General features: G+C 37.1%; 1 protein-coding gene across 1 annotated transcript in view; it reads right to left on the bottom strand.

The window, feature by feature from the left end:
• Nucleotides 1–25324, bottom strand: part of LOC120414948 (cytoplasmic dynein 1 light intermediate chain 2) — a 38598-nt gene extending 13274 nt beyond the window's left edge. Inside the window, exons 1-3 of the mRNA XM_039576313.2 lie at nucleotides 24419–25324; nucleotides 3763–3953; nucleotides 3491–3694 (exon numbers count right to left, since the gene is read on the bottom strand). Of these exons, the coding sequence (XP_039432247.1) occupies nucleotides 3491–3694; nucleotides 3763–3953; nucleotides 24419–24504 (481 nt within the window). The 5' untranslated portion in view covers nucleotides 24505–25324. The remainder of the gene's footprint in view (nucleotides 1–3490; nucleotides 3695–3762; nucleotides 3954–24418) is intronic.
• Nucleotides 25325–25987: the final 663 nt, after the last annotated feature.

Below are 25987 nucleotides of genomic sequence, written 5' to 3'. Positions count from 1 at the left end.
CGCGTACAATTCCACATCCTGTGGCGAGAGTTGAGATCTCCCACGATGAAGTATGCTCCACTTTGCCTCGTCAGGGTTCCGATGTCACGCTTGAAGTTGACTCGATCTTCTTTGCTGCGTCCTCCAGGGAAGTAAGCAGCAATTATGTTGATTGGATCGCCCTCCGTTTGAACACGAACGCCAACCGCTTCAATCACCTTCGTCCGTAGATTGTCCATCGGCTTGAAACCGATTCCTCGTTTGACCAGGAGAGCAACCCCGCCCCCTCTTTCAGCAGCATCTGTTGGTCGATCCAGTCGAACAACTGAATAACCATCGATGAAAAATGACACGTTTCCCTGGAGCCACGTCTCAGTTAAAACGGCCACGTCAATTTTCTGCGACACAATAAACTCGGAGAGTTCAAGTGCCTTCTTCGGAACGGATCGTCCGTTCCAGTTTAGTACTTTTAATTTAGTTAAACTAGTGAACGTAAATATACTTCACCATGAGCTCGTGAAGAGCGAAGAACTGTTCCTCCCTAGTCGTACACTTACTGAGTCGAGCGTACATTTCTCTCGCCAAGCCCAAGAACTCGGTAATTGAAAACAGATCGTCATTGGGAGCTGCACCGGGTGGGGAGCCAGTGCCCGGACCAGCAGCAATGTTTGCGAAGGATAGGCCGGGTGCCACCACGTTTGAGGTGAACTTCCGTGGCGAGGGCGACGCTTTCTCGGCCTGCGGTGAGGCTTTGCGAGGTTTTTTCTTCTCCTGGTGCTTGAGGTAGTCCTTGCGAGCAGTGCATTCCTTGAAGTTGGCCGTGTGGTTGAGGTTGCAGTTGGCACATCTTATCTTCTGGCGGACGTCATCCGGGGCTTTCTCCAGCTCGGCCTTCGTTGGAAGCTGACATTCGTTCGATCCGTGCTTCTGTCCACACTTGACACAGCGAGGCGTCATGTTGCAATACCGGCTGCCGTGACCAAATCCTTGGCAGCGGAAACATTGCATCACGTCAGTTTTGTTTCGAGTGTAAAAACGCCACCAGACCACGACGTTGAAGATGGTTTTCACCTCGCGAAGCTGCGTCAGCTTCACCGAACCCTTCAAGAAGTTGAGAAGGTAAAGTGCACGATTTCCACCTTCCGATTTCGACAGCACTTTGACTTCCCGCGGGAAGATGTCGTTCTTTTCCAGTTCTTCGATCAGATCATCAACCTCGAATACGGGGAGACCCGAAAGGACGATCTTCACTAGGGCGTCCTCCGGCTTGGCATGGGTGAAGAATTCCGCGTTCAACTGCACCAGCTCAGCGGTAATTTTCTGGAAAAGGTCCGCGCACTTCACCTTGATCTGGACCGCCTTCTCAAAGTTTCGTAGGCTGTAGTTGCCGCCGCCACCTCCGAGACGTGAAATCAATTTGTTGATTTCAATCGCCGACTTGTTTCGCACTGTTATTGGGGGGCAGCGAGCCTTCGTCGTTTTCTTGACGCGGATGTCAACAACACCCGGGATGCTGTCGCCGCTGATGCTGCTGAAATCGTCGTCGTCCATCGATTGCAAAGTGTCAAACCCGTTGGCAAGTGGGATTGGCTGGGTGGAAGCACCCGCCCAGGTGTTTCGATTTCTCGTACTGGTGAGATCCGAATAAGATGCTCGCCGCCGGAGTGAATAGCCGTGACCTGCTGCTGCGAGTTTTTTTACTTCTGTGTCCAAAGTGGGGTTAGTTTTCAGTTTCGGACCGTAGTCCCGCCGATCGAACGTATGCTGAGTTGACTTCTTCACACCCGGGACATCATCCGGTGGGGGCTTTGGCTTCTTTTTTCCCATGGCAGGGAAACCGCGCGAGATTTCGACCCGCGATTTACGGTGGAAAACGATTTTGAAAATAAACAAGCTCGAGAGCGTTTTTCCCACGATGTTGACTGGTTGGTAGCTGTCAACGAACTGTCATGGTCACATTTGAATGAAAAAAGTGTTTTAAAATGCACTTTTACTAGTTCAGTTGTTTTGCAAACATTACTTTTCAAAAAATGTAAGATTTGACGAAAATAAAAATGGCAAACTGTACGTTCATTTAAAATTTTCTAAAATTTAAAAGATTTTTGGATAAACCCAAACATGCTAAAAATGATTCTGAAAACAGGGTAATGCTTTAAATTGATTTTAGCTGATTGCACTTAAATTTGCATTGAAATTTTCAAGTTTTTTTAAATAATTTTTCTTTACCCCCATATTTTTCGGGCCGTTTTTGAAGGGGGTGTTGACAAAAACTTTAAAAAATGTTTGTACCAGCCTTATGTGCAGGGATGGAATAATCACAAAACAATCACGAACTTTCTTCACTCGCGAAAGAGAGAGGAGGCAAATCACGCAAAGAAAATCGCTCACGATCTTCTCCAAGAAAATCAATCTGTTGATGATTTTTTGTGAATTTTCTTGTTAGAACCACTTAAAATTATTTATTTCGCTTTGTTAACACACAGTGACCATCTATGAAAAATGATAGGTCATTTTTCGTCGTGTGACGTTATACTTGCAAGTTTAGTAGTGTAATAGATGTTTCGCCAAATAATCAAGATAATGTTTTTTTTTTAGATTCCTTGTACCGATCTTTCGTGCGCGAGAGAGGAGAGCCATGTTCCTTTCGGATTTTTTTCTCTTGAGGAACGTTCAAAGATTTTCTATTGATGATGATTCTTCCATCGCTGCTTATGTGTAAAAACAAGTATCCAGTAATTTTTGTAAAAGTAAATTGTCACAGACTATGCCTCTACTTATTTTTAAACAATTTAAAGATAATGGTATCGTTCTATAGTAAAACATGTGAAAAACAAGCAAAACATAGAGGCTGTAAAAACATGAAAAAACTAAATAGGCAAAAGATAATGACAGGAGGTGGTAGGATAAGCCAGATACTATCAGAAACAAACATAAACCAAACAAGATATATGCATAAAAAATACTTAAAATGAAAAACAAAACAAAAAAAAAGTAAAGTTTTTCGAAGAACAAAAGTTGCTTAATATGTCCTCCGGGAAAAATAAATAATCGAAGAAATTGTTACACGCACAAAGCGTGTGAGGGTTAACATTAATCATTAATACATAACATAAAATATTGAATCAAATAATTAATTTGTTTTGGAGTTTGATGAGTTGGCAGAATTGTGAGGTTGCTCTCAAGCTTAAAAAATGTCTTAATTATTTAAAATTCAATTTGATGTTCCAAGCAACAACTCGTCGCTCAAATCTGATAATCCCATCAAATTGTTGCTCCATGAAAATTTGTATGAAATCAACACCCCAACCAAAAAAATCCTAAACAACCTTCGTAACGCGAAACCTTACAGTGCGCGTCCGTCATTCTGTTCTCACTCTTTCTAAACGCTCCACTTTTAGAACGTTTTCCAGAAGAGCCGACCGCGTCCTTTTGTAATGTGACACCTCGCTCGCACTGACCGGCCTCTCACTTTGGGAGGACAAAAACAAAAAAAACAGAGGCCACAACTCACCGGGCTCGATTTTCAGCTCCGCTATGTGATGCTCCAGTATCTTGATCCAGTGCTGCAGCTGTTCCACCCAGCTCCACGGTGTCGTCATCGATAGCGTCAGAATGACCAGGGTGTGTGCGTAGTTGGACTCGTTGAGCGCGTACTTGAGCAGGTTGTTGTGGCCGGGATCGCCGTCCAATATCCACACGCCCAGGCGGGTGACATCTACAAAACAAAACAAAAAAAATGTATCAATTAGAACGCAGCTTTCTTTTGAGGGCGAATCTACGAACCGTCTCGGTACTCGTCCCGCACGTCAATGTACGCGTATTCGAGGCCGGAGCCCTTCTTCGGGTCTTCGACGCCCTGCAGCTTCGCGATCAGTGTCGTCTTGCCGCTGGCATTGTCCCCGAGCACCAGCACGGATTTGTTCGAGGGAAGTTTGGTACTGCTCTGGGTTTGTACTTCGCTGAGGATGGCCGACCTGCGGGAAAGGGAGAGAGAGGAGGGGTTAGAGAATGATTGCAATAATTAAAATGTATTTGAAGAACTCTTAAGTTCTAATCTAATCTAATCAAACACAAGCGCAGCTAGTCCGAAAAAGGATCCTGGAAGAACTTGCGGTTAGATTACGCCTCAAGTCTTTTCTTGTCAATATAAATAATTGCAAAAATCTATAGCTAAAATAAAAGCGGCCAGGCCTACTGCGTTGCATTAACCGCAGAGACAGATTTTGTGAACGAATCACATTTCACATAATGAACAGGGGAGGAAGGATGCGTGGACATACCGTACGAAACGCTCAGAATCAGTTAGGTGTGATGTGTAAGCCTTCGGATAATCGAGCCTGGACTGTATTATCTTTTCAAAATAACCATAAACTTTCGAAAATTTGAACAGCGAGTGGCACAGTCTGGGTAGATGTTTATTTGCAAATATTCTAGTATACCGTCAGTTGGGGTGACATTGGTTCGAAGTGAAGCAATTCTCTGAGATTTCGGTCAATCGATTTTTTTCTGTATTTTTCAATCCGGCTGAAACTTTTTTGGTGCCTTTGGTATGCCCGAAGAAGCACTTGCATAATTAGTTTGTCCACATAATTTTCCATACAAATTTAGCAGCTGCCCATACAAAAATGATATATGAAAATTCAAAAATCTGTATCTTTTGAAGGAATTTTTTGATCGATTTGGTGTCTTCGGCAAAGTTGTAGGTATTGATAAGAACCACACCGAAAAAAAATTTGAAGTGATTTTTTATTTCACTTTTTATCACTAAATTTGATTTGCATGAGCAAAATGGGCAAAAGAATCTTCGACCGAGTTATGAATTTTTTAATCAATACTGATTTTTTCTAAAAATTGAAATACTGATCGCAAAAAATTTTCAACTTCATTTTTCGATGTAAAATTGAATTTGCAATCAAAAATTACTTTAGTAAAATTTTGATAAAGTTCACCGTTTTCAAGTTATAGCCATTTTAAGGTAACTTTTTTTTAAAAATAGACTCAGTTATTTTTTTGCCTTCCTCACCTCACTGAGGCAAGGCTATAAAATCACTCGAGAAATGAACTTCTTAAATACACCTCCTAGATATACCTTCACGTATACCTATCGACTCAGAATCAACAGGATTATCTCAGAACTGGCTGAACCGATTTTGGCCGGATCCGCCTTACTCTGTTCGTTTTGGGGTCCCCTAAGACCCTATTAAATTTTATTCCGTTTAGTGAAGTACTTTTAAAGTTATGCCATGAAAAAAGTTTTTTTTTGGGGCTGCAAACAGGGTGATTTCTGCTTAACCTCAAAGGCCGGGTCTTTTTTCTTACGCGCGAGAGTCGCGCAGCATGCGTATCGCCCGGTTGCCACATTGCTTAAGCAGTGACGGCGTCTCTTCTGGAAAAAGTCTGTATTAATTATGTTGCTGAATAGAGTTATCTAAGCCCGATCTCACGCACACTAGCTTACCATTTGTTTTTGCTGGCGGGTACAAATTTTAACCTAAAAACCCTTCGTGTACAAACACGCAATACATGCGCACGTATAGATAACTCTATACATCATTTTGTCTCGAAAAAGATTTACACGAACTTTTTACTGAAATATACAACTCATAAGACATTGTTTACTAAGGATATGGGGACAGCATGCAATTCCATCGTGCACCTTATGTTGGCATATCGGCACTTTTAAATTCAATTACAGCCCCCCCCCCCCCCCCCTTTTCTCCTTTATTTTGGAGAGTTGGTAAAAAAGAGTTAAAAACGAGATTGAAAAAAAAATTAAAAAGATTGAAAAAAAACTCTTAAATTAATTTGTAAATACAACCTAAAATACAATATGAATGTGAGGAAGGCACCAACCACCTTAAGGTGGATTAAGTAACTTTTTTTTTTAAATTAGTGCTTATGTTTGCCCACATTTGAAAAACATATTTTTGAAAAGCTGAGAAAATTCTCTATATTTTGCTTTTTTGAACATTGTTGATACGACCCTTAGTTGCTGAGATATTGCCATGCAATGGTTTAAAAACATAAATATTGATGTTTTCTAAGTCTCACCCAAACAACCCACCATTTTCCAATGTAAAAAAGGAAATCGTGAAATTTTCCGATCTTTTCGAAAACAATATTTTCAAAATTTGTAAATCAAGATTAGCATTTCAAAAGAGCGTAATATTGAATGAATCGTTTGGGTGGGAAAACTTGTTTCTTTTCTTGAAACCGGTGTATCTCAACAACTAGACGTCATATCTTCAATGTCTCTTAGACAATTTTTAACCAATTTTTTAAAACTTTTAAAAAAATACTTTCAGAAATGATCACTCATGGTCACTGTTTTTAAAAAACGAAAAACTGCTAATAATTTCGTTATAATCAAACTTTCGGTGGCTATATCTTGAAACGGAGCCCTTTATCAAAAAATCTGTAGAGTACTTTTCGATTGCATATTGAACTTTACATAAAAAATTGAGGTCAAATTTTTTTTTGGTATAAAATTATTTTTTTCCAAAAATCACTATTTAAAAAAATCTATTTTTTCAAAAAATCATAACTTGGCGGCCGATTTTTTTACCATTTCTTCTCTACAGCACAAAAGTTGCGGGTTTTGGTCCCGTAAAACATATCGAAAAACCTCTAAAATCAAAAAATACGTATTTTGGGAAAATGAGTGTGTTTATAAAAAAAAGTTAATAAAAAATCGGCAAAAAATCCTTGTACCTATTTTTTTCAATAATCCTCAACAATACCTACAACTTTGCCGAAGATCAGAAAATTCACTCAAAAAATAACAGCTTTTTAAATATTTACGTACCATTTTTGTATAGACAGCTGCCAAAATTGTATAGAGACTTGTATAGGTAAACCAATAACACAAAATAGATTCTTTGATAGGCAGGGCTTGCCAAATTTCGACTTTGTTTGTGATAGCTGACAGAGCACTCCAATCGTCTTCACCACGACAACTTGATTTTTACATTTTGCTTTCGTTCGTTTCACACACAAAGGAATGAGTGCTACGCAAAGTCACTCACACAATCATTGACTTCCTTCCAGGAGAAAAATCGCCTAGAGAGGCTAGAGAGCGGTCGTTTGACATTCTACCGAGATTCCGATCATCTCTCTAATGATAGCAATAACATGATTTCTGTCACCACGCAGCATACACTAGGAAGAGAGAGACAAAAACGAGGGAAAGAGAAAGAGCACGTTGTCTCGTTCGGGCGGCTGCTTAAGTGGTGCTCATTTTTCGTTCGTTTCGTCTTCGTGTTTACGTTCATCGACCGTCGCCAAGCAATGACGGTCATGATAGGCGTTGTGTGTCAGCGATCAAACATCGTTTTGGGAAATGAACGCTGTCAGAAAGTTCTATCGAATATCGAGCAGTCCCGTTCAGTGATAGATCCCTTTCAAGCATTGGTCATAGGGAAGGCCCCCACAAAGTTTGAGTCAAATAAAAAAATACAAATAAAATCCATTTCCGGTTTTGGTAGAGAGTTGCTCATCTGAAGAATCCTTTGCTGAAGAAACATCCTAGAATAATTCCTGTAATTCATTATTGTAGCATGTCAATACGATTTTCTTGAACAAGTAACACTGTTGGGTGACTTGTTTTGACTCTTTCTTGTATTTGAGCGTCATTTTAGTTTCATTTGACCCAATGTCACCCCTTCTAAGGGGTGAGATTGGTACTATTTTCAAAAGGTTGACATTTAAGGTCGTAGAAGGTGTAATCACGATACACAGAAAAAAATCATGATAATATTACATCTGGGAAGGGGTACATCTTTTATGTCAGAAAAAAGTTTTACACCTTTTTACCTCTGGAAATGTGTAATTCCACCTCTTTTCTGGTGTAATGTCACTTTTTCAGTCTAAATTGAGATAAAATTACATCATAAAAGAGGTAATATTTAACCTTCCCAAAATTACAGCTTCCAAAGTTACATTATTTTTTACTGTGTATGTAAAAAGCTTCTACAAACAACACAAAGAAATCCATTTTTTGATTGATAGATCCTCAATCAAGATTTGATTTTTTTTTAAACAAGCATGGCCGCCAAATGGCCGATTGGGAATGATGCCTTCCAGAGCCTTATGGTAGAATTCATCAAATTCCAACATAATTTGGGAAAATGTTGGTAAACTATCTAAGAACAATCCTATGTTAAAGTTTTTTTTTAAATCCCGTGTTCTTTTTCGGTGGCAACATTTTTTTAAACACAAAATTCTAACATTTTGCATTCGACTTGAAGCCAATCCATGTATTCCAATTGTTCATATAGTAATTTTGAACGCACTTTGAAATCCCATCGATCATCTCTCCCAATCCCATCAACCCCTAAACAACAACAACGAGTGACAATGACGGCAATACCTATAGAAGATGATGATGATGATGATTAGGGGGTATACGTATAGTGCCGGCAGTTACTCTGCGAAAACCAAGCTAGAATTCATAAATAGCACTTGGACGCACCGCCAAACTGTGACAACGGCTCTTTCGTATACGTTTGCGTTTTGTTTGGTTAAGGTGCCAAGCGAAAAAAAAGTACCGTAATGATGAACACTTTAAGAAGCTAAATTTAAGTGATATTTTTACAAATTTTAGGAACCAAGTAATTTTAAAAAGATTTACACCAATCCAAAAATTTAGTTGAACTTTGCGACGGAGCGTCAAAATAAAAAGCTCATCGATAAGCAATCCAGTCTGAGACAATCAATAAAGTGAGCTTTGTGTGTGGGCAGGGATGCGGTGGGGAACAAATACATTACGTCATGCACGTGAAATCATTCGAGCAGGTATATTGGAGGGAGGTGTTTTACTGCTCCTCAATGGAGTCATTGCCAACCGAGGAAGACTAGAAGACTTAAAGAAAAAAAGAACAGCTGTTTGCCAACTTGACACCACCACCACCAGCAGATGATGCTGAACTCTGAACACCGTCGTCGCAGACCATCGTCGTCGACCAGTTCAAGCGCAAATCGTGATCACAAGTTTGTAATCTTGTGTTTACATTCAGGGAAGAAAATAAACAGAAATCTGCTGTCGGCTTTTTGTCGCATTTGAAAGCTTTTATAAATTATGATTAGTCTGAAATGAATGCTTTAAAGAACATTAGCTAGGAAATCATCTAAAAAATGGAAAATAACTATAACATTGTATAGCGGAAACATGAAAAACAAGCAAGTCCTTTTTAAAATAACTTTCTATTACAAAAACTCGATTTTGACCAACTCTTCCCCCCTTGATTTTCTGTTTTAATAGAAAAAAGTGCCAATTTTTGAGCTTTAAAGGCCAAGTCATGATCTTTTTTAAGAAGAGTTTTTTTATAAAGTGAAAAAAGGCACACACAAAAATTCAAAACATACATTTTATTTGTAAAATTGAACTTTTAATCGAAAAGTACTTTTGTAAAATTTTGATTAGGTTCACCGTTTTTGAGTTATAGCCAATTTTAGGGCATTAAATTTTTTTTCTTTGATTTTTCAAAATAGTGTCCATATTCATTTATTTTTTGGATGATCCATGTCGAAACCTCTAAACTGGGCCCTCGTCCTGTCACGTCCGTCAGTAATCTTGTCGTTGTATGGATCTGACTCTAGAATGAATGCACAGTTGTGTGTTATTCATAAGTCCAAAATGTTCAATTTTTCATATAAGTCCAAATATTCATTTGCGGAAAACTACCTGACTTGAATTGAATACAAGATTTAAAGTAACCTATCCGAAAGCTACTCTTATCTCAAATCCCTGACATTTTACTTAATAGCCAAACCATCTAGAAAGTTTCTTTCAAAACCTGTCTGGCTTCTTTTGAAAAACAAAAACAAAAAAATTAGATTTACAGTTCATATTTTAAAAGTCGTGAATTGAAAAAGAGACGACGATTTGATCGTCAGAATTCCAGTAGATCCTCGATTCGCAACAATGGTCGATACAATCATAATCCGACAACCGTTAGTTCAACAGATCAACGAATTTAGTCCGATATCATTTCACTACACGGAGAAAAAACAGTTGCCAAAATCGTGAACAAGCGTTCATGAAAATGGAAACCACGAACTAAGTGGGATTTGAACACTTTGTTCGTGGTTCCTATTTTCATGAACGCTTGTTCACGATTTTGGGAACTCTTTTTTCTCCGTGTATTGATTGATCGAGATTATATGGAAATTTTGACAAATCAGAATGGTTTGTAAGCTACTTGAATGCAAATCACCGATTCTGATAGAATTACTAAATTCACTGTTACTAGAGTTGTCCATAAATAACTAAAGGCAAAGTATTAAAAGTTGATATTTACAGAGCAATTCCCGCTCAAATCGGGAATTTTTCTGGTACTTTTGTACCCGTCCCTCTCCGATTTTAATGAAACTTTTTAGACATGTTATCCTAGGCCTATATGAGCCATTTTTGTGTATATGGAGCCAATTGTACTCAAAAATTACATTTGAGAAGGGCGTAAGTTATTTAAATATTTGTGTATTTTGTAATTTAAAAATTACTGTATCTCGAAGCCGTTGCATCGTATCAAAAAGTAGTCAAAGACAAACTGCCGTTCTACGCATAATTGTCCCATGTTCAAAAAAGTGCAACTGAGAAAAACGCGATTGAAATTTTTCGACCGATTTCTGTGTTTCTACGCATAATTGTCCCGTGGGTTCCTATTCGCCCTATGTGTCCCTAATCACCCCAGTTAGCAGTTTATCACCTTTATTTGTGATTCTCTTGCTTTACAAAAGGTAAACAAGACATAATGGTTAGTAAAACTAATGATTCCGTGTAAGAAAATACTTGGTGGGACAATTATGCGTAGAAGTTTAACGATGGGACAAACAGACTTGGTGTTGTTTTTAATGAGTTTCCGAACAAAGTACCAGATTTTATGTGTTTTTCTTAAAGTACATATCAAACTAAACTTAAAAATGTCACAAAGTCAAAATCGACCAAAACTGACATGGGAAAATTATGCGTAGAACGGCAGCAAACTTGTAGGAAATTTGATGGGCTTTCTGAAAAAAAATACACTGAAAGAAAAATAAACGCCAATTTTATGAGAATTTTCAATTGTTAAGTATAAAATTTAATTTTCAAGTTGATGTCACCATTTTTTTTCGTTCAAAATTTTTGTGAAAATAGCCTAAAATGTGACAAAAGACTCATGAAAAATGCAGGGAAAAAAAACAAAAATCATTTACTAAAACTGTTTCTTTGAAAAGTGGTCTAAACGTCAAAATTTTCAAAAACTGAGAATCAATTCCCCAGACAATTTTACATAAAAGTCTCCATATTGACCATTGTCTTATGTCCAATCCTTGTGAAGATACAGTGGTTTTAAAAATAAAAATGTTGAAAAAACAGTTTTTTTTGTGGTTTTTGGCAATTTCTACATGACAGACTTGATTTTGTAGTCTTTTAAATATTTTTACTGAAAAGCTCGTCCAATTTCCCATAAGTTGGCCTTTGACAGCTTTTTTTTTCAAAAACGTTACAAATATTTTCAAAAGTTTCACTATCTAACATTAAAAATCTGATCAATGGTTTCCGAAATATTATCGAAAATCGAAGGGTTAATTATTGTCCCATGTAATTTTTGGACGATTCTGACTTTTTATCATTTTTAAGTTTAGTTTTACGTATAATTTCCGAAAAACACATACAATCTAGTGCTTTGTTCGGAAACTTTCGGATGAAAAATTATGTTACGTAACGCAAAATTTTCATATAAGCACTCATCAAAATTAGCAAAAAGACCTTGTGTATCGCTCATCTGTTACGATTTGTTACGAAGGGGGGGGGGGGGGGGGGGGTCCCTAAGGCCGTTAAGTCATTCCAAAGGAATCGTCTCCACGCTATAAGTACAAACCAAGCCTGCTCCGTTGGAATCACTGGCGGCGGTTGGACTCGCAATTCAAAGGTCGTCAGTTTGAACCCTGGAGTGGAAGGTTCCTTGGAGTAAAAAATAGGCTTGGGCGCTCTCCTCATTCAAGCCTTTGGACTCCTAGGTTCGAGCAGAAACTTGCAATAGAGACCACAAAAGACAAAACCTACGTTTTTAAATACCTGGGCAAAAAGTAAGTTTGATCCACGAGAACAAAAATTACGAAATTCCATACATTTTTGGCAGGTTGCTCAAACGAAACCATAACAACGTTTTTGCTTAGGTATTTAAAAAGCGTGAGTTTTATAGAAAACCTGGATGTATGGGTATCAAAAGATCGGAAATTTTATGCCCTTTCTGATGCCACATAGGTTGACTTATGAGTTGTGGACCGGTTCAGATGCCGGCGGATTTTCCGACGACGTATTTCCGGGTTGGTACGAAATCCCAACGAAATATCTATTCTATCGATACAAAGACCCCCAAAACGGTGTTATACCCACTCCAAAATGTTTATTTAGCAATTCTATGGTCATATATTGACATTTAGATGAATTGAAAGTTTGCCAAATTAAGTTTAGATAAGTTTTATATAGAATTTCCAGAGTTATATAAACTTTTATACTAAGTAGTTAGTAAACTTTATATTCAATCCAAATATTTTTTTAATCAGTCAAGGATGCCTATTTGGAGTTGGGAGACTGGATTTATAGTGATTTGTCAACAAATAACATTATTTATGTTAATTTTTCGAAAGGTGTACAAACATTTTTTGCACCTTTTTTATTTTCGTAATAGTATTTGTTATTTAACTTTTTATAGAAATCATCTTTTCGTGAGCTTTTTGAAGCTAAATGTTTGGCATGATCCGCATGAATATCTGAACAAAACGTAGTACTAGGTTCCTGTCAAACTTTAATGCATTAAAAAAAACTTTTTTCATTCAAATGTTGAAACCGTGGCCTGTTTTGAAGTGAAGAATGCATGAAAAGCTGACTTTATAACACAAATAGTTCCTCAACTAGGAAAAACTAACAAAACTTTAAAGGTTATATACGAACCAATTTCTGTGATTTGGATAAATATTATTATGTGCCCTTACGGATTTTTTTTTTCATTTTTAGTGGCAAATTGCAGCAAATTCAGGCGGTTAATGTCAACATCAAATACATACAGATAGACTTGTTCTAAGTTCAGGACCAAGTATTAGCTTCAAATAACGCATATTTTATCACAACGATCACCACACCCTCGTCACCACACACTTCTCAGAGAGCAAGAACCACTTTCTGTAACTTTTGCATAATTAATTTTCTTTCCCGCCGACGTCCATTTCTGGTGTACGCTAGTGCTATCGGTGTATGGTTGATCGCTGCAATTGCGATCGCGTCATTCGCTCAATTCTTCGGCGTCGTCGCATTTCTCACTCCAAAGGTGAGTTGCTCTATTATAGGGGTGTGCGCGCTATGCAACAGTCAACTTTCTTGTTGCTGTTCTCTTATTTTCGTGGGTGGGTCACCTTCTCCAACGTTCGATTGTTTCAGCAGAGCCAGTCGATTAATCGAAACAAGCGACACACATTGAACCACTGCTGCCATACCACTGCAAAACTGATATCCATTTCGGGGTATCGCACACACAGTATAGCTGATAAACGAATGTGTATGCGACGCAGAGTGAGGACAAAATCAATGCATTTCGCTTATAGTGGTTTCCCCTCGTATGCATCGTATGTTGATGAATCATATCTTGTATCGTCGTGTTCAGTGGTGGTGCTCTCAATTCATTCTCCCCTCTCTGTCTGGTTGATGGTCAATGTTGTTGTACTGCAGGGGGACGTCTGGCTCTTTGTTTATGTTTTTGTGGATCAATGTCAAGTATCAGAATGATTAAAAATTATCTATAGTGCTAGTTGTTTATAATCGGTAGCATATCATGTATCTAATATTTGACCCTCTCCCGCCCATGGTTACAGCAGAGCACTAAAACTTTAAACTCAAACATCTCGGAACTGACACAACTTTTTATGGTGCTTTAAGGTGAAATTCCAAGACATACAAAAAATGGCCGAAAAGGCTGCCGTCGTTTGGCCTTAATTATTATCAATGATCCACCTCCTAACCTTAAACTTGACTGTTCAAAAAATACCGTGGTCAGAATAAATGCTCTAAAACCAACATATCTTTACCAAAAGCATACTCCAACACACCATATTCACAAAGTATCGATTAAAGTATAATTCAATGTACAAATTTGCTTAAAACTTGCAGAAACTCAGCAAATTTGAAGGCCCATCAATTTTTGCTTCGCTGGCTGCTTCTTATAATCAATTTTCTTCTGCTTCTTCCGAAAACTTGGGCGCTGCGTTGTTTCTTTTAATATTAATATAATCACTCACTGTATGCACTACATATCACTACCCACGTCTATTTATGGTAAATACTTCACGAAAAAATAATTTTAAGAACGCGAAAACTTTTATTTTACCCGCAATTTGTAAAAATATTCAAACCCCGCGCCGGTTAGAAGAGCAAAATAAAATTTGTTGTCTCCTTCTTTCGCATTACGAAACTTTTTGTGGTTGGCAAGTCATCATTTCTTGACGAAGATTGGAAAAAGTCATTTTATTTCTTCTTTACGTTTTCATTCAAATTTATGATCGATGATAGTTCAGTATAAAAGGAACAATTACATTTCTATGAATAATTTTCCAAATAAGTTGCTTATGCAGAAAGAATTTTCAAATTATATGGAAATAAAGGAAATTCCTTAACCATCCAAACATACCAGTTCAAAAAGGTTTCAAAACTTTATGTTATTATCTTTTATTGAGATTCTTGGTCCTATTTTTATTTGACATACATTTTTATTTGACATACGATTACCTACAGAATAGTTTATTTTATTTTTTCTAGATTCTTTATGTGTGGTACATTTGAACAATTAAAAAATAATTTTTAATTTAAAAAACACTGTTAGGTAAATTAATCCTGTATGTAAATATTGACATTTGAAATTAAACAAAACAAAAAGACTTTTGTTTGGAATCTGTTGGTAAACAACAACAGAAAATTAATCTGATGACGCTAATGATTTTAATGATTACTAGGAAGAAGAATACAACAAAGAAGAAGCCCAAAGTGATGTACACCGATTTCACGTTAAGTTGCAGGTATTCATGTAGAATGTATACTAACATCTCACCAAATTTCATCAATTTGGTTAAGCACAAGCAAAGACCTGTTTTCGAAAGTCCGTAAAAAATACTAAACACAAAATTTTATGAAACAAAAAATGTTTTGCTATTATTTGAACCTTGGACAAGAACCCCTGTGAATAACATTGTGAGGTTGGACTGGTTTTGAGTGTTTTTCAACCGTTATCATTTGGTGCACCAGAGCACCTTCTCGGCATATCAGCAACTAAATATTCAAGGGCACTTTTTTCTAAATTACAGAAAAAGCTTATTTTTTTATCAAAACAAAAGATTATAAACGTTTTGACTGTTCACAAACAAGACAAAACATTGTTATTAGACCGATGGCTTTATTATTTTCCTTACTTTTCATGAAAATAGTTGTTTGTGAGTTTTGAATGAGACAATCAAAGAAATCTGAAAATGCAGAGATTTTAGAGTTTGTAATTCATACTTGAGAAATATGGATTTTTGGTAAGAGTGTACTAAAAAAATCGTAAGAGTAAAAAAATTAAGCTGCCCCCCTTTCCATTAGCCTACCATTCCCCGATAACATATGAGTCTTCATATTTTATTGATAATTGGCACCGTTTTCAAATTAAAGAGGTATTAGACTATGGCAAACGAACAAACAAACTCGCACTTTTTTGTGTTTGACAGTTTGCGGCAAACTCGCAAACAAAACCAAATGTATGCAGGCTGACGTTTCTGCAAACAAATGCAAGCAAACTGCCCAACTGTCAAAAAGTTTGTTTGTGTGTTTTCGATAGTCTAATACGTCCTTCATATGCATATTCAGATAAAAACAATGAAAAGACGTAGAGAATGTATAGACTTAAGAAATTAACCCTCTACTGGCCAATTTTTTTTTCGAAATTTTTCTTTTTCCCCGTGTTTAGGAGGACATTTTAAGCAACTTTTGTTCTATGAAAAACTTTACTTTTTTGTTTTATATTTAGGCCGTTGCAAATATTTTACAAAGTTTATGTCGCTCCCCCTTCAAAATTGGTCGGAAAAATCAGGGGGCAAAAAAATATGGCGATTGTCCACGATCCATACAAAAAAGTTTTTTTTTGTATGAACAATTCGAGCAAAACATTTCATTAGGGCACAAAACCAAAACGTAAACATTCGGGATTATTCCACTATTCCATTCATTAGTACACTCCCTACATGCCCTCCAAGAATCAGATTGATAACAAACAATTTCCTATTGAAAAAATCAAAAACACAAAAGGGCACATAACCATGTTCACTCCAAACCAGAAAAAATAGTTCAATTAGGCCCTTTTCTTTTTCGTTAGTTTTTCGTGGTTAAGGAACTTTCTATGTTATAAAGTGAACTTTTCATACATTCTTAACACTAATTCATTTCAAAAAAAAGTTTGGTTTACTTTTCACCAAGGATTTCTGCAGAGAAAAAACTTCGTCAAAAAACAATATTTAATACGGTCCCGCGGCTGCTGTTCAGTACACTTTTGAAGAATTTTTATGTTTCACATACCTTATCTACACTATTTAATCACATAACTTCACCAATAATCAGAATTTCTACTGAATTCCTCATTATTTCTAACTAGACAAAAGGGCCCGTAAACATCATTCAAAACAACAATCAGGTGACAGCGCTTTAGTGCCCTTTCAGCTCTCTTCGAAATTGCATTTAGAAAGGGCCCATTATGAACAACAGTTGGAATGTTAAAAGGGCCCAATAACGATTTTTTTTTTAAATTATGAGTTTTATTGCGAAAATCAACAAATATCAAGAAGCATTTAAGCAGAGTTGAGGATAATGATGTGTTTTATCGTATCATCAGTAAAAATACCATCAGTCAAGCTTCTTTTTTAAATAGGAATTGAAACAAGTTGTCCACTTTTTGCAAGCGATTTTCTCGAATCGCGGTTTTTGGTTTTGTGCCCTTATGAAATGTTTGGCTCGAATTGCCCACGAGGTGGGGGGGGGGGGGGGTGGGTGGTGTGTTGCTTGTTTTTTTTTTACATTTTCTGCTATAGAATGGCACCATTATGATTTGAATTGTAAAAAAAAAATGAGTAGAGGTATAGTCTGAGACACTACAAAATTATTGCATACTTCTTTTTTCTTAAAATATAGGAATTGCCAAAGTTGACCCCTAAAAAATATATTTTTCAATACATTGGCAAAGTCAAATGAAACTTCCACCCAGGGCTGTGGAGTCGGAGTCGGAGCCGGAGTCGGTGGAGTCGGGTCTTTTTGGGGACCTGGAGTCGGAGTCGGAGTCGTCAAAACTCGAACAGCTGGAGTCGGAGTCGGAGTCGGCTAAATTTTATGAGCTGGAGTTGAAAATTTCTGATAACCCGGAGTCGAAGTCGGAGTCGGAGTCATCTTAAATGCAAAAAAAAAAAATGTTGTTCAGTATTTGCTATAAAACAGCTTAATTTACAAAACTTGTTATATTTTTCAATGTTTTTTTTAAGTCGTATGCACTGAATTGCCTTTTTTTTAAAGGTTTATCAGATGCCATTATGTTTTTGAAGCTTTTTATTGTGATTGGAAACTCTTATTGTGTTATTTTACTAAATGATAACCTGTTTATTCCCTCTTACCCAAGTATTTAGTATTATAACTTTTTGTAGTCAGAAATATTTAATTGATTCTTTACTGCATCCCTTTCAATTAAAATTAAAAGCAGACGGTAAGGTCCTTTTAAAATGACCTAGAAAATATTTTACCTGTGGATTTTGGTTTTTATCCAATAATTTGATATTTCATATATTTTGAAGGAGGCGCACGATCATTCATATAGATTCGTTTTAGGTGAAGATTCAAGAAGTATTGCGCGCCTCCTTCTATGTATATTGAAAATTTTAAAATTTAAATAAATCAATAATTCCCAGGTAAAATATTTTCTAGGTCACGGATATTTGAAAAGGACCCCTTAAGAGCGAGTTTTTCACCAATGTGTAACAGGTCGTATCGAGGTGCTCCGATTTGGATGAAACTTTCAGCGTTTGTTTGTCTATACATGAGATGAACTCATGCCAAATATGAGCCCTCTACGACAAAGGGAAGTGGGGTAAAATGGGCTTTGAAGTTTGAGGTCCAAAAAACCTAAAAAATCTTAAAATTGCTCGCATTTCCGTAAAACTTCATCAATTCCAACTCTCTTAGATGCATTCGCAAGGTCTTTTAAAGTACTTCAAAATGTGCCATAGACATCCAGGATTGGTTCGACTTTTTCTCTTAGCTTTTGCAAATTATTGTCAAAAATTGATTTTTTAAAACCTTAATATCTTTTTGCAACAGCCTCCAACACCCATACTCCCATAGGTCAAAAGATAAGTAATTACATGGACTATAAGCCTTTGGTATTAACTTTTTGGCCAATCGCAGTTTTTCTCATAGTTTTTCGATTTTTCTAGAACAAACATTTTACAGCGTTAGTTTTTGGCCGGTAGGCCGCCATAGCGGCACTTTTTAGTCTCAATTTTGTCATATTCGGAATCCACGGACAATTTCACGTAAGTTAGAAGTATTGGAGTTGTAAATTTGATTGGAAAAATTGCCATTAAGAATGAATTAAAATATTTTTTAACAATTTGTTTAATTAGGGGTAAAACAGGTTTTCGCCTACTTGATACAGCATTTGACGTATTGATCACAGGGTAAATAAGATCTATTTCTTTTTTCAAAAATGTTTTATTTAATTATATTTTAAATCAAATTTACAACTCCAATACTTATAACATACGTGAAATTGTCCGAGGATTTCGAATATGACAAAATTGAGACCAAAAAGTGCCGCTATGACGGCCTACAGGGCAAAAACTAACGTTGTAAAATGTTTGTTCCAGAAAAATCGAAAAACTATGAGTAAAACTGCGATCGGCCAAAAAGTTATTTCCGTAGGCTTATAGTCCATGTAATTACCTATCTTTTGACCTATGGGAGTATGGGTGTTGGAGGCTGTTGCAAAAAGATATTAAGGTTTTAAAAAAATCCATTTTTGACAGTAATTTGCAAAAGCTAAGAGAAAAAGTCGAACCAATCCTGGATGTCTATGGCACATTTTGAAGTGCTTCAAAAGACCTTTCGAATGCATCTAAGAGAGTTGGAATTGATGAAGTTTTACGGAAATGCGAGCAATTTTAAGATTTTTTAGGTTTTTTGGGCCTCAAACTTCAAAGCCCATTTTACCCCACTTCCCTTTGTCGTAGAGGGCTCATATTTGGCATGAGTTCATCTCATGTATAGACAAACAAACGCTGAAAGTTTCATCCAAATCGGAGCACCTCGATACGACCTCTAGAACAAACCGAGCAATATTTACAAATACTGCCTCTTAATTATCTTTTCCACGAAGACATTTTTTAGATACCTTGATTTGCGATCATAATCTTTAAATAGTAGTATATGCAACAAGTTGCAAAAAGAAGTTGTTTTAAACACGAGTCGTAATTTATCCAACGAGGTTTACCGAGTTGGACAAATACGATGAGTGCTGCAAAAAAACAAGTTTTGCAACGAGTTGCTTACAACATTTTTTGCAATTACGAAAAACGCTTTTTGAATGGAATTTTATGTCAATTATTAATGTGTTAAGTAAACTCACCGTTCAAAACAAAAAAATATTGAAGAATGTATCTTTTCGATACTAGTGCTGAAAAGTTCAACTTTTCAGCACTGGTGTTGAAAGGTATAAATTTTCCATTTTGTTATTTTTGGTAGGGAAAAGTAGGCCGTTTCGTTTATCCAGAAGGACAGGAAAAGTTGACAGTTTCACAGCGGAACCCGAGCAGACGGAAATAACTCGGGAATAACGTTTTTTGATATTTGAAAATACTTGGCCAATAACATTTTCTGTTATTTATAACAAGATTTGTTATTCGTCGTGAGGATTTTTTTGTTATTGGATTGTTATTGTAATAACAGACTAATAACATTTTTAGTTATTCTTCGAACAAATCTTTGTTATTATTTTTTGTTATTTTAACAACTAATCCGATCATTTCAATAACATTTGGAGTTATTCTTCCACAACAAAAAATGTTATTCCAAAGTTGTTTTGGCTTTCAACCAATATCAAACCAATAACAAATTTTGTTATGATAACATAAACTGTTATTAAACCCTTATGCAAAAACAGATTTTTCAAGAAGGTTCCATAACACTTTCTGTTATTTTAACAGAATTTGTTATTGAAATGGCATGAATTTTGTTATTACCGTCTGCCCGGGAATTGCAAAAAAAGAAAACAGTTTCGTTTAAAAATGTTATTTAAAAAAACAAGGTAACTTTGATAGACAATGTGCTTCTTATAAATGTCAGCTTAAAAGTGTGCAAATTGAATTTATATGTTAAATCAATCATTAAGGCCAGGTTTCTTTAAATGATTCATTCAAAAAAAATCAATTTAATATTAAAATATATAAGCTTTTTATAATTTAAATGTAAATAAAACAAACAAGCTAATTTTAGGTTAAGTAAATAAAACCCAATTTAATTACAAAACTGTTCTTCTGAAAAAGCCTTCAAAACTGGAGATAGTTTTTGAATTCTGTTTCAACAACGTATAAAACTTGTAACCTATAAACTTTTTTTCCGTTGATTCTTCCTTGAGAAAAACATAGCACTTAGAGTGTATTTAAATAATCCTATTTATCAATGTTTTCAAAATAATAGTTAACAAACTTTTGAAACATTTCAAAATATGTGGAGTCGGAGTCGGAGCCAACCATTTGTAGAAAGCTGGAGTCGGAGTCGGCTAGAGTTGGTAGGCCGGAGTTGGAGTCGGAGTCGGTTGGGACTGAAAGCCGGAGCCGGAGTCGGAGTTGGAGTCGTCTAATCTCAGAAAGCCGGAGTCGGAGTCAGAGTCGGAGTCGCTTGAAATATGACCCGACTCCACAGCCCTGCTTCCACCCATGAAAATTTCTATAATTTTTAGAGAATTTCTTTCCAATGTTTTTCAAAGATCAAAAAATAGTTGAAAAATTGATTTTTGGCGAATTTTTAGATCGAAACTCGTCTAGAGGCGGGGTTGGGTTGTAGAGGGTTAAGGAGCTACTAGACGACGACAAAAAAAAAACAAACTTTTTGACAGTTTGGCAGATTGCATGCTTTGTTTGTTTGCCTGCATTTGTTTGCAGAAACGTCAGCCTGCATACATTTGGCTTTGTTTGCGAGTTTGGCTAACTGTCAAATTGTCAAACACAAAAAAGTGCGAGTTTGTTTGTGTGCCAATAGCTTCTTAAGGCTACCAACTGTACGAATTTTATTCTTACCGTATGGGTTTTTTTTCGTTTAATATGGATTTATATGGAATTAATAAACTGTTATTTTCAAATTACTTTAAAACAAATTACTCCAATAAAAAGCGGTATTATTCGTGAAAGTCAACTTGTAATTTCGTAAACTGAGTTCAACAAAACATTGAAGGGACAGAAAGTTTTGGTTAAACAAATCGACGGTAACATTTCAAAAGGCATCATGTACATTTTGACACTTTCTGAGTTATTGCATATTCTGAAAGTACTCCTAATAAGCTACCTCTCCACCAAAAATGAGCAAAAGTTACTTTAGTAAAGTCTGTTTAATCATGATTTTAAATAAAGTAACATAAACAAAATCTCTGCCATCAGCAGTCCCTGTTTATATAGCCCTGTCAACCTGTCAAACAAAAGACTACATAAACCTCGTGACGAAAAAAAAGCAACATGAACAAAGCGCCATGTACATTCGGCGAAGAAAAACGAATCATAACAAAGCGTCCCCCTCAATGACAGCAGGGTGATATAGACGTTGGTGATTTCAAAAGAAGTTATGTTTGTTTTTTCTCAAATAAAATTACGGAAATAATGTTTTATTGAATTTGGATGATCAAGTATCAACAAAAGCAACGTTTTTTATCGTTTGTTATTATTAAAACATCTTATTTTGCTTTTATATTATAATGGGAATTGAAAATGGATGCTCAACATTCAAATGCGTTTTTCTAAAAACGCATGGTTTGTACATGATGCTCTTTGAAATGTTGGCGTCGAAATAGCAGTTTTTAAGGTTTTTAAAGCATGCAATGCACTATGGGCCATCTCCATACAAACAGGCGGCCAAATTATTTTTTTGCTTTTTAAATGTTTTAAATGGGTAAATGTATGGTATTGAAATGAAAAAGGCGAATTTTAAGACTTTTCATGTTTTTCAATAGTTAATTGTTTATAATAAATAGTCTTTTCATACATTTGCAAGTGCAACAGAATTGCGTATATATTGTATTGCAAGTTTATATTATTAAATTATGGATAAGCTAATACATCCCCACTTTAAGGACACAACCCCTCCCTCCTGTTTCTTTCACCCCCCCCCCCCTCTCCTCCTCCCCTCCAACAAAATTTTGTTAAGCGTAATAAATTCATTTTAAGTCAAATATTTATTATTTACTGCTGTGTGTTTCTTTTTGTGAGTCCATGCAATATAACTTGAGACCCCCCCCCCCCCCTACCCTAACAGAAAAATTAATTTTATTCAAAATATTAACTATGAAGTAAAACGATAAAAATAGAGTTTGTGACAGCTTCAGGATATGTTAAAGGCACTTTTTATGATGTTTTATACTAACCAACATAGAACTTAAATGTGAATCAGTTTCATGGATTGATCGCAGAAATTCATCATGCTAAGTCAACATTTTGCTGAATACTTTTTCCGGTATCAAACTGAGATTCTCCAGTTTCGCTTGAGAAATTTCGGTACGAATACCTTATTTTGACTAAGGTACTCAATGTAGGTTGTCCCGCCCGTGTGGATCAATCGGACCGCGCACTGGACTCACAATCCAGAGGTCGCCGGTTCGAATCCCGCGGCGGGCGCTCTAAAATTCTTTGTGTAAATATGGGTATTCGGCGCCGTCGCTCCGTGCCATACTTTCATACACTTAGGAGCCCAGGGCGGCGAAGTCCTTGTAGATAAAAAGGAAGACACTAGTGGTTGGTACTAGCAATGGTGGCCGACAGCTATAAAGTCAACTTCGTTCACTCAATGTAGGCAACAAAAAATTTCAATAAAGTCATTTCGAACTTCTTGAAACCAGGTATTGATTTTAGAAGCGACGATGCCCACCAAGCAGGTAGCAAAGCAAGTGAAATAAACGGGCGCATATGTAGATTGCAGCAATTTGTGATAAAACGTAAATGTTCAAAATGGCATATCTCCGAAAACGCAAAAAATCGCAGGCTGGAAATTTCAGCAATGTTAGATTATAATCCAATCTTTCAAGTGATCTTAGTTTCATGTTTAGCATCGGTTAGCAAAAAAAGTACTCGATTAACAAACACAAAAAAATATGATTTGTCAAAAAAATGCTCCAGTTATTCGATGAAAACTTCAGTTTTTGGTTTAGAAACTACATTTTATCTATTAATAGTTTCAAAGCTTATCTCATTACCTTTCCAACGATGTATATTTGTCCTAGTAAAACATTTAAAATGGCTGAGCTATGTTAAAATTAAACAATCAGCCTTTTTTGCGAAAAACGCTAGTTTTTTACTCCATTTTTTTACTTTCAGCTTGCGTATCTCCGTAACGAACAAACTTAGAGCTTTGAAAATTTGGATTTTTCTTAGTTAGAATGTTTACTTTCGAGAAAAAAATACCAAAAAATATTTGGAGAAGGTCACTTTTTTGAAACTTGGCCACCCAATGTACCATAGTGCAATGCATATTTTCATTTGATAACAGATTCATTTTTTAGTTCGTTTCGATTTCGTTTTACGGAGCAAAGTTCATTAAAAGTCTTCAAAACAAGATAACTAAATAAATCTTCAACGCGATTCTGGGGCTCTTTTAGAATGTGGAGAAAAAGTGTTTTCAAGTGATAAAAGAAAGTTTTTTTTTTTTCCATTTCGAAGTTAAAAATGCCGTCAGAGCTATTGGCAGATCAAGCCGTCTTTGTTGATCTTCCATTATTATTATCATTTTTTTTTTTTTGCTGAAACCCATTTCTAGAATTCTTGAAGCTGTTCTTCTTGATATTCTTCAAATTCCAATAACTCAGAATGAATAATATTTTGCTATGTTTAAAATAAGAAGAAAATGTTATTTAGTGTAAAAGGTCATGGTGGCTCTTACGTCCATTTGAAAACTAATCTGAGATTTATTCTAGAGTAATTTTTCATTACCAGCTGTGCTAGTAAAGCAATACAAACTTTCTGTTTAATAAAAAAAATGGGTTTTTGAGAGTTTGTTCAATTCAAATTATAAACTTTGTGCAGTTTGTTAATTTTTATCATCAGGTGAGTGCACTCGTCTACCGAATGCACTTCCCAAACCCAATCCACCGACAATCAGCAGATTACATCCCCAAAACAGGTGTGCGTAGATGCTGCCACTTACCAGAGATTCTCCTTCGGATCGATATCCTTCTTGCGGGGCGTCGTCGTGGTCAGTCCGTTCGTGAGCGATTGCGACAGAATTTCCATGGTTCCAGCCGTGGACACCAGCGGCAGCAGCTTCCTGCCGACCTGCTCCTGCTCCCCTTCCAAGTGATCTCCTCCTGCCAAATCAGCTGGTTTGTTTTCAATCTCCGGCAGATTCACGCGACGGTCCGGAACTCGCACGAGACTGTGTCCGAAACCCCTTTCACGCCGCGCGACGTTTCGCGGCCACCGGAGGAGTTGCCACGGGCAGATTTTTTTTCACTCGTTTCTACTTTTTTTTCCTCCTTCGGTGAGTAACACACTGCCGTGATGTGATGACGACTCCGGCAAGTTGGGTGATGAAAGAGAGGCGTGGGGTGGGGAAGAGCAGGGAAAGACCCCGCAGCGGGTGGAAACGGAACGCGCGGGGGGAGACTCTCCACTTGGAGTGAGAGATGGAGCTGCTGCTGCTGATGATGATGATGATGATGATGCACACGAGAAAAAGAAAGAGGGGAAAGAAGAGTGTTGCGGGTCACGACGACGACGACGACGATTTTCTTCGCGTTTTCACTGTGCAGCACGGCCCCAGAAAAGTGGGGAGAAAAAGACGACGGCCACGGCGCTGGAACGCACCCCCGAATTCCACACGCACAAGGCTTCCGGATTCAAAAACTCTGGCCACGGCAAACTCGCGACGAACCGAGAAATATCACACACGGGCGCGGATTAATACATTTTTCCACCTTCGATTTTCGAGAGTGGCCGTACCAATTCTCCTGCTGCCACCTAAATAATCTGCGAAGACCCGTTTTTTCCTTGTTAAAATTGCACAGTGGGCCAACCAGCGCACACACAGCCAAACCAGCCAGACAGCAAATTTTGAGAGCTCACGTCATTCGAGCTGTCAAACGCTGCTGCTAGTACTAAAAAGGAACGTCACAAAAGCGTTTCAACGCGTGATGTTTGTTTTTTAGAACACAATGGGCGATGAGGGGTCGACCGCGTCGGAGTCTTATATGACATTGTGTTTTTTTTTTCTTTATTATTTTAAGATTTTTTGGAAGATGGTTACTTGGGCTGCCAACTATCGAGGCATCACAATTCTCAACGCAGCGTTCAAAGTACTCTCCCGCATCCTGGGGAGCAAGCTGAGACCGATGACCGAGACCTTTGTCGGCGAATACCAGTGCGGTTTTCGGGCGGGTCGGTCAACGACGGATCAGATGTTCACTCTGCGACAAATCCTCGACAAGTTCCGGGAGTACAACCTGCAAACACACCATTTGTTCATCGACTTCAAGGCGGCATACGATTCGGTCTAAAGAAACGAACTTTGGAAGATTATGGTAGAACACGGCTTTCCGGCGAAGCTTAAAAGACTGATTCGTGCAACGCTCGACGGAGCAAAATCAAGCGTGCGAATAGCTAACGAGACATCTGAAGCTTTCGCTACGTTGGATGGATTGAAGCAGGGCGATGCTCTCTCGAACTTAAGCTAAGAACAAGATTGTCCGTTCGACGCAGTGGTGAACGCAGAACGCTG

The sequence above is a fragment of the Culex pipiens genome, chromosome 1, assembly GCF_016801865.2.
Source record: "Culex pipiens pallens isolate TS chromosome 1, TS_CPP_V2, whole genome shotgun sequence".
NCBI lineage: Eukaryota > Metazoa > Arthropoda > Insecta > Diptera > Culicidae > Culex > Culex pipiens.
This window is presented reverse-complemented; position numbering and strand designations above follow the sequence as displayed.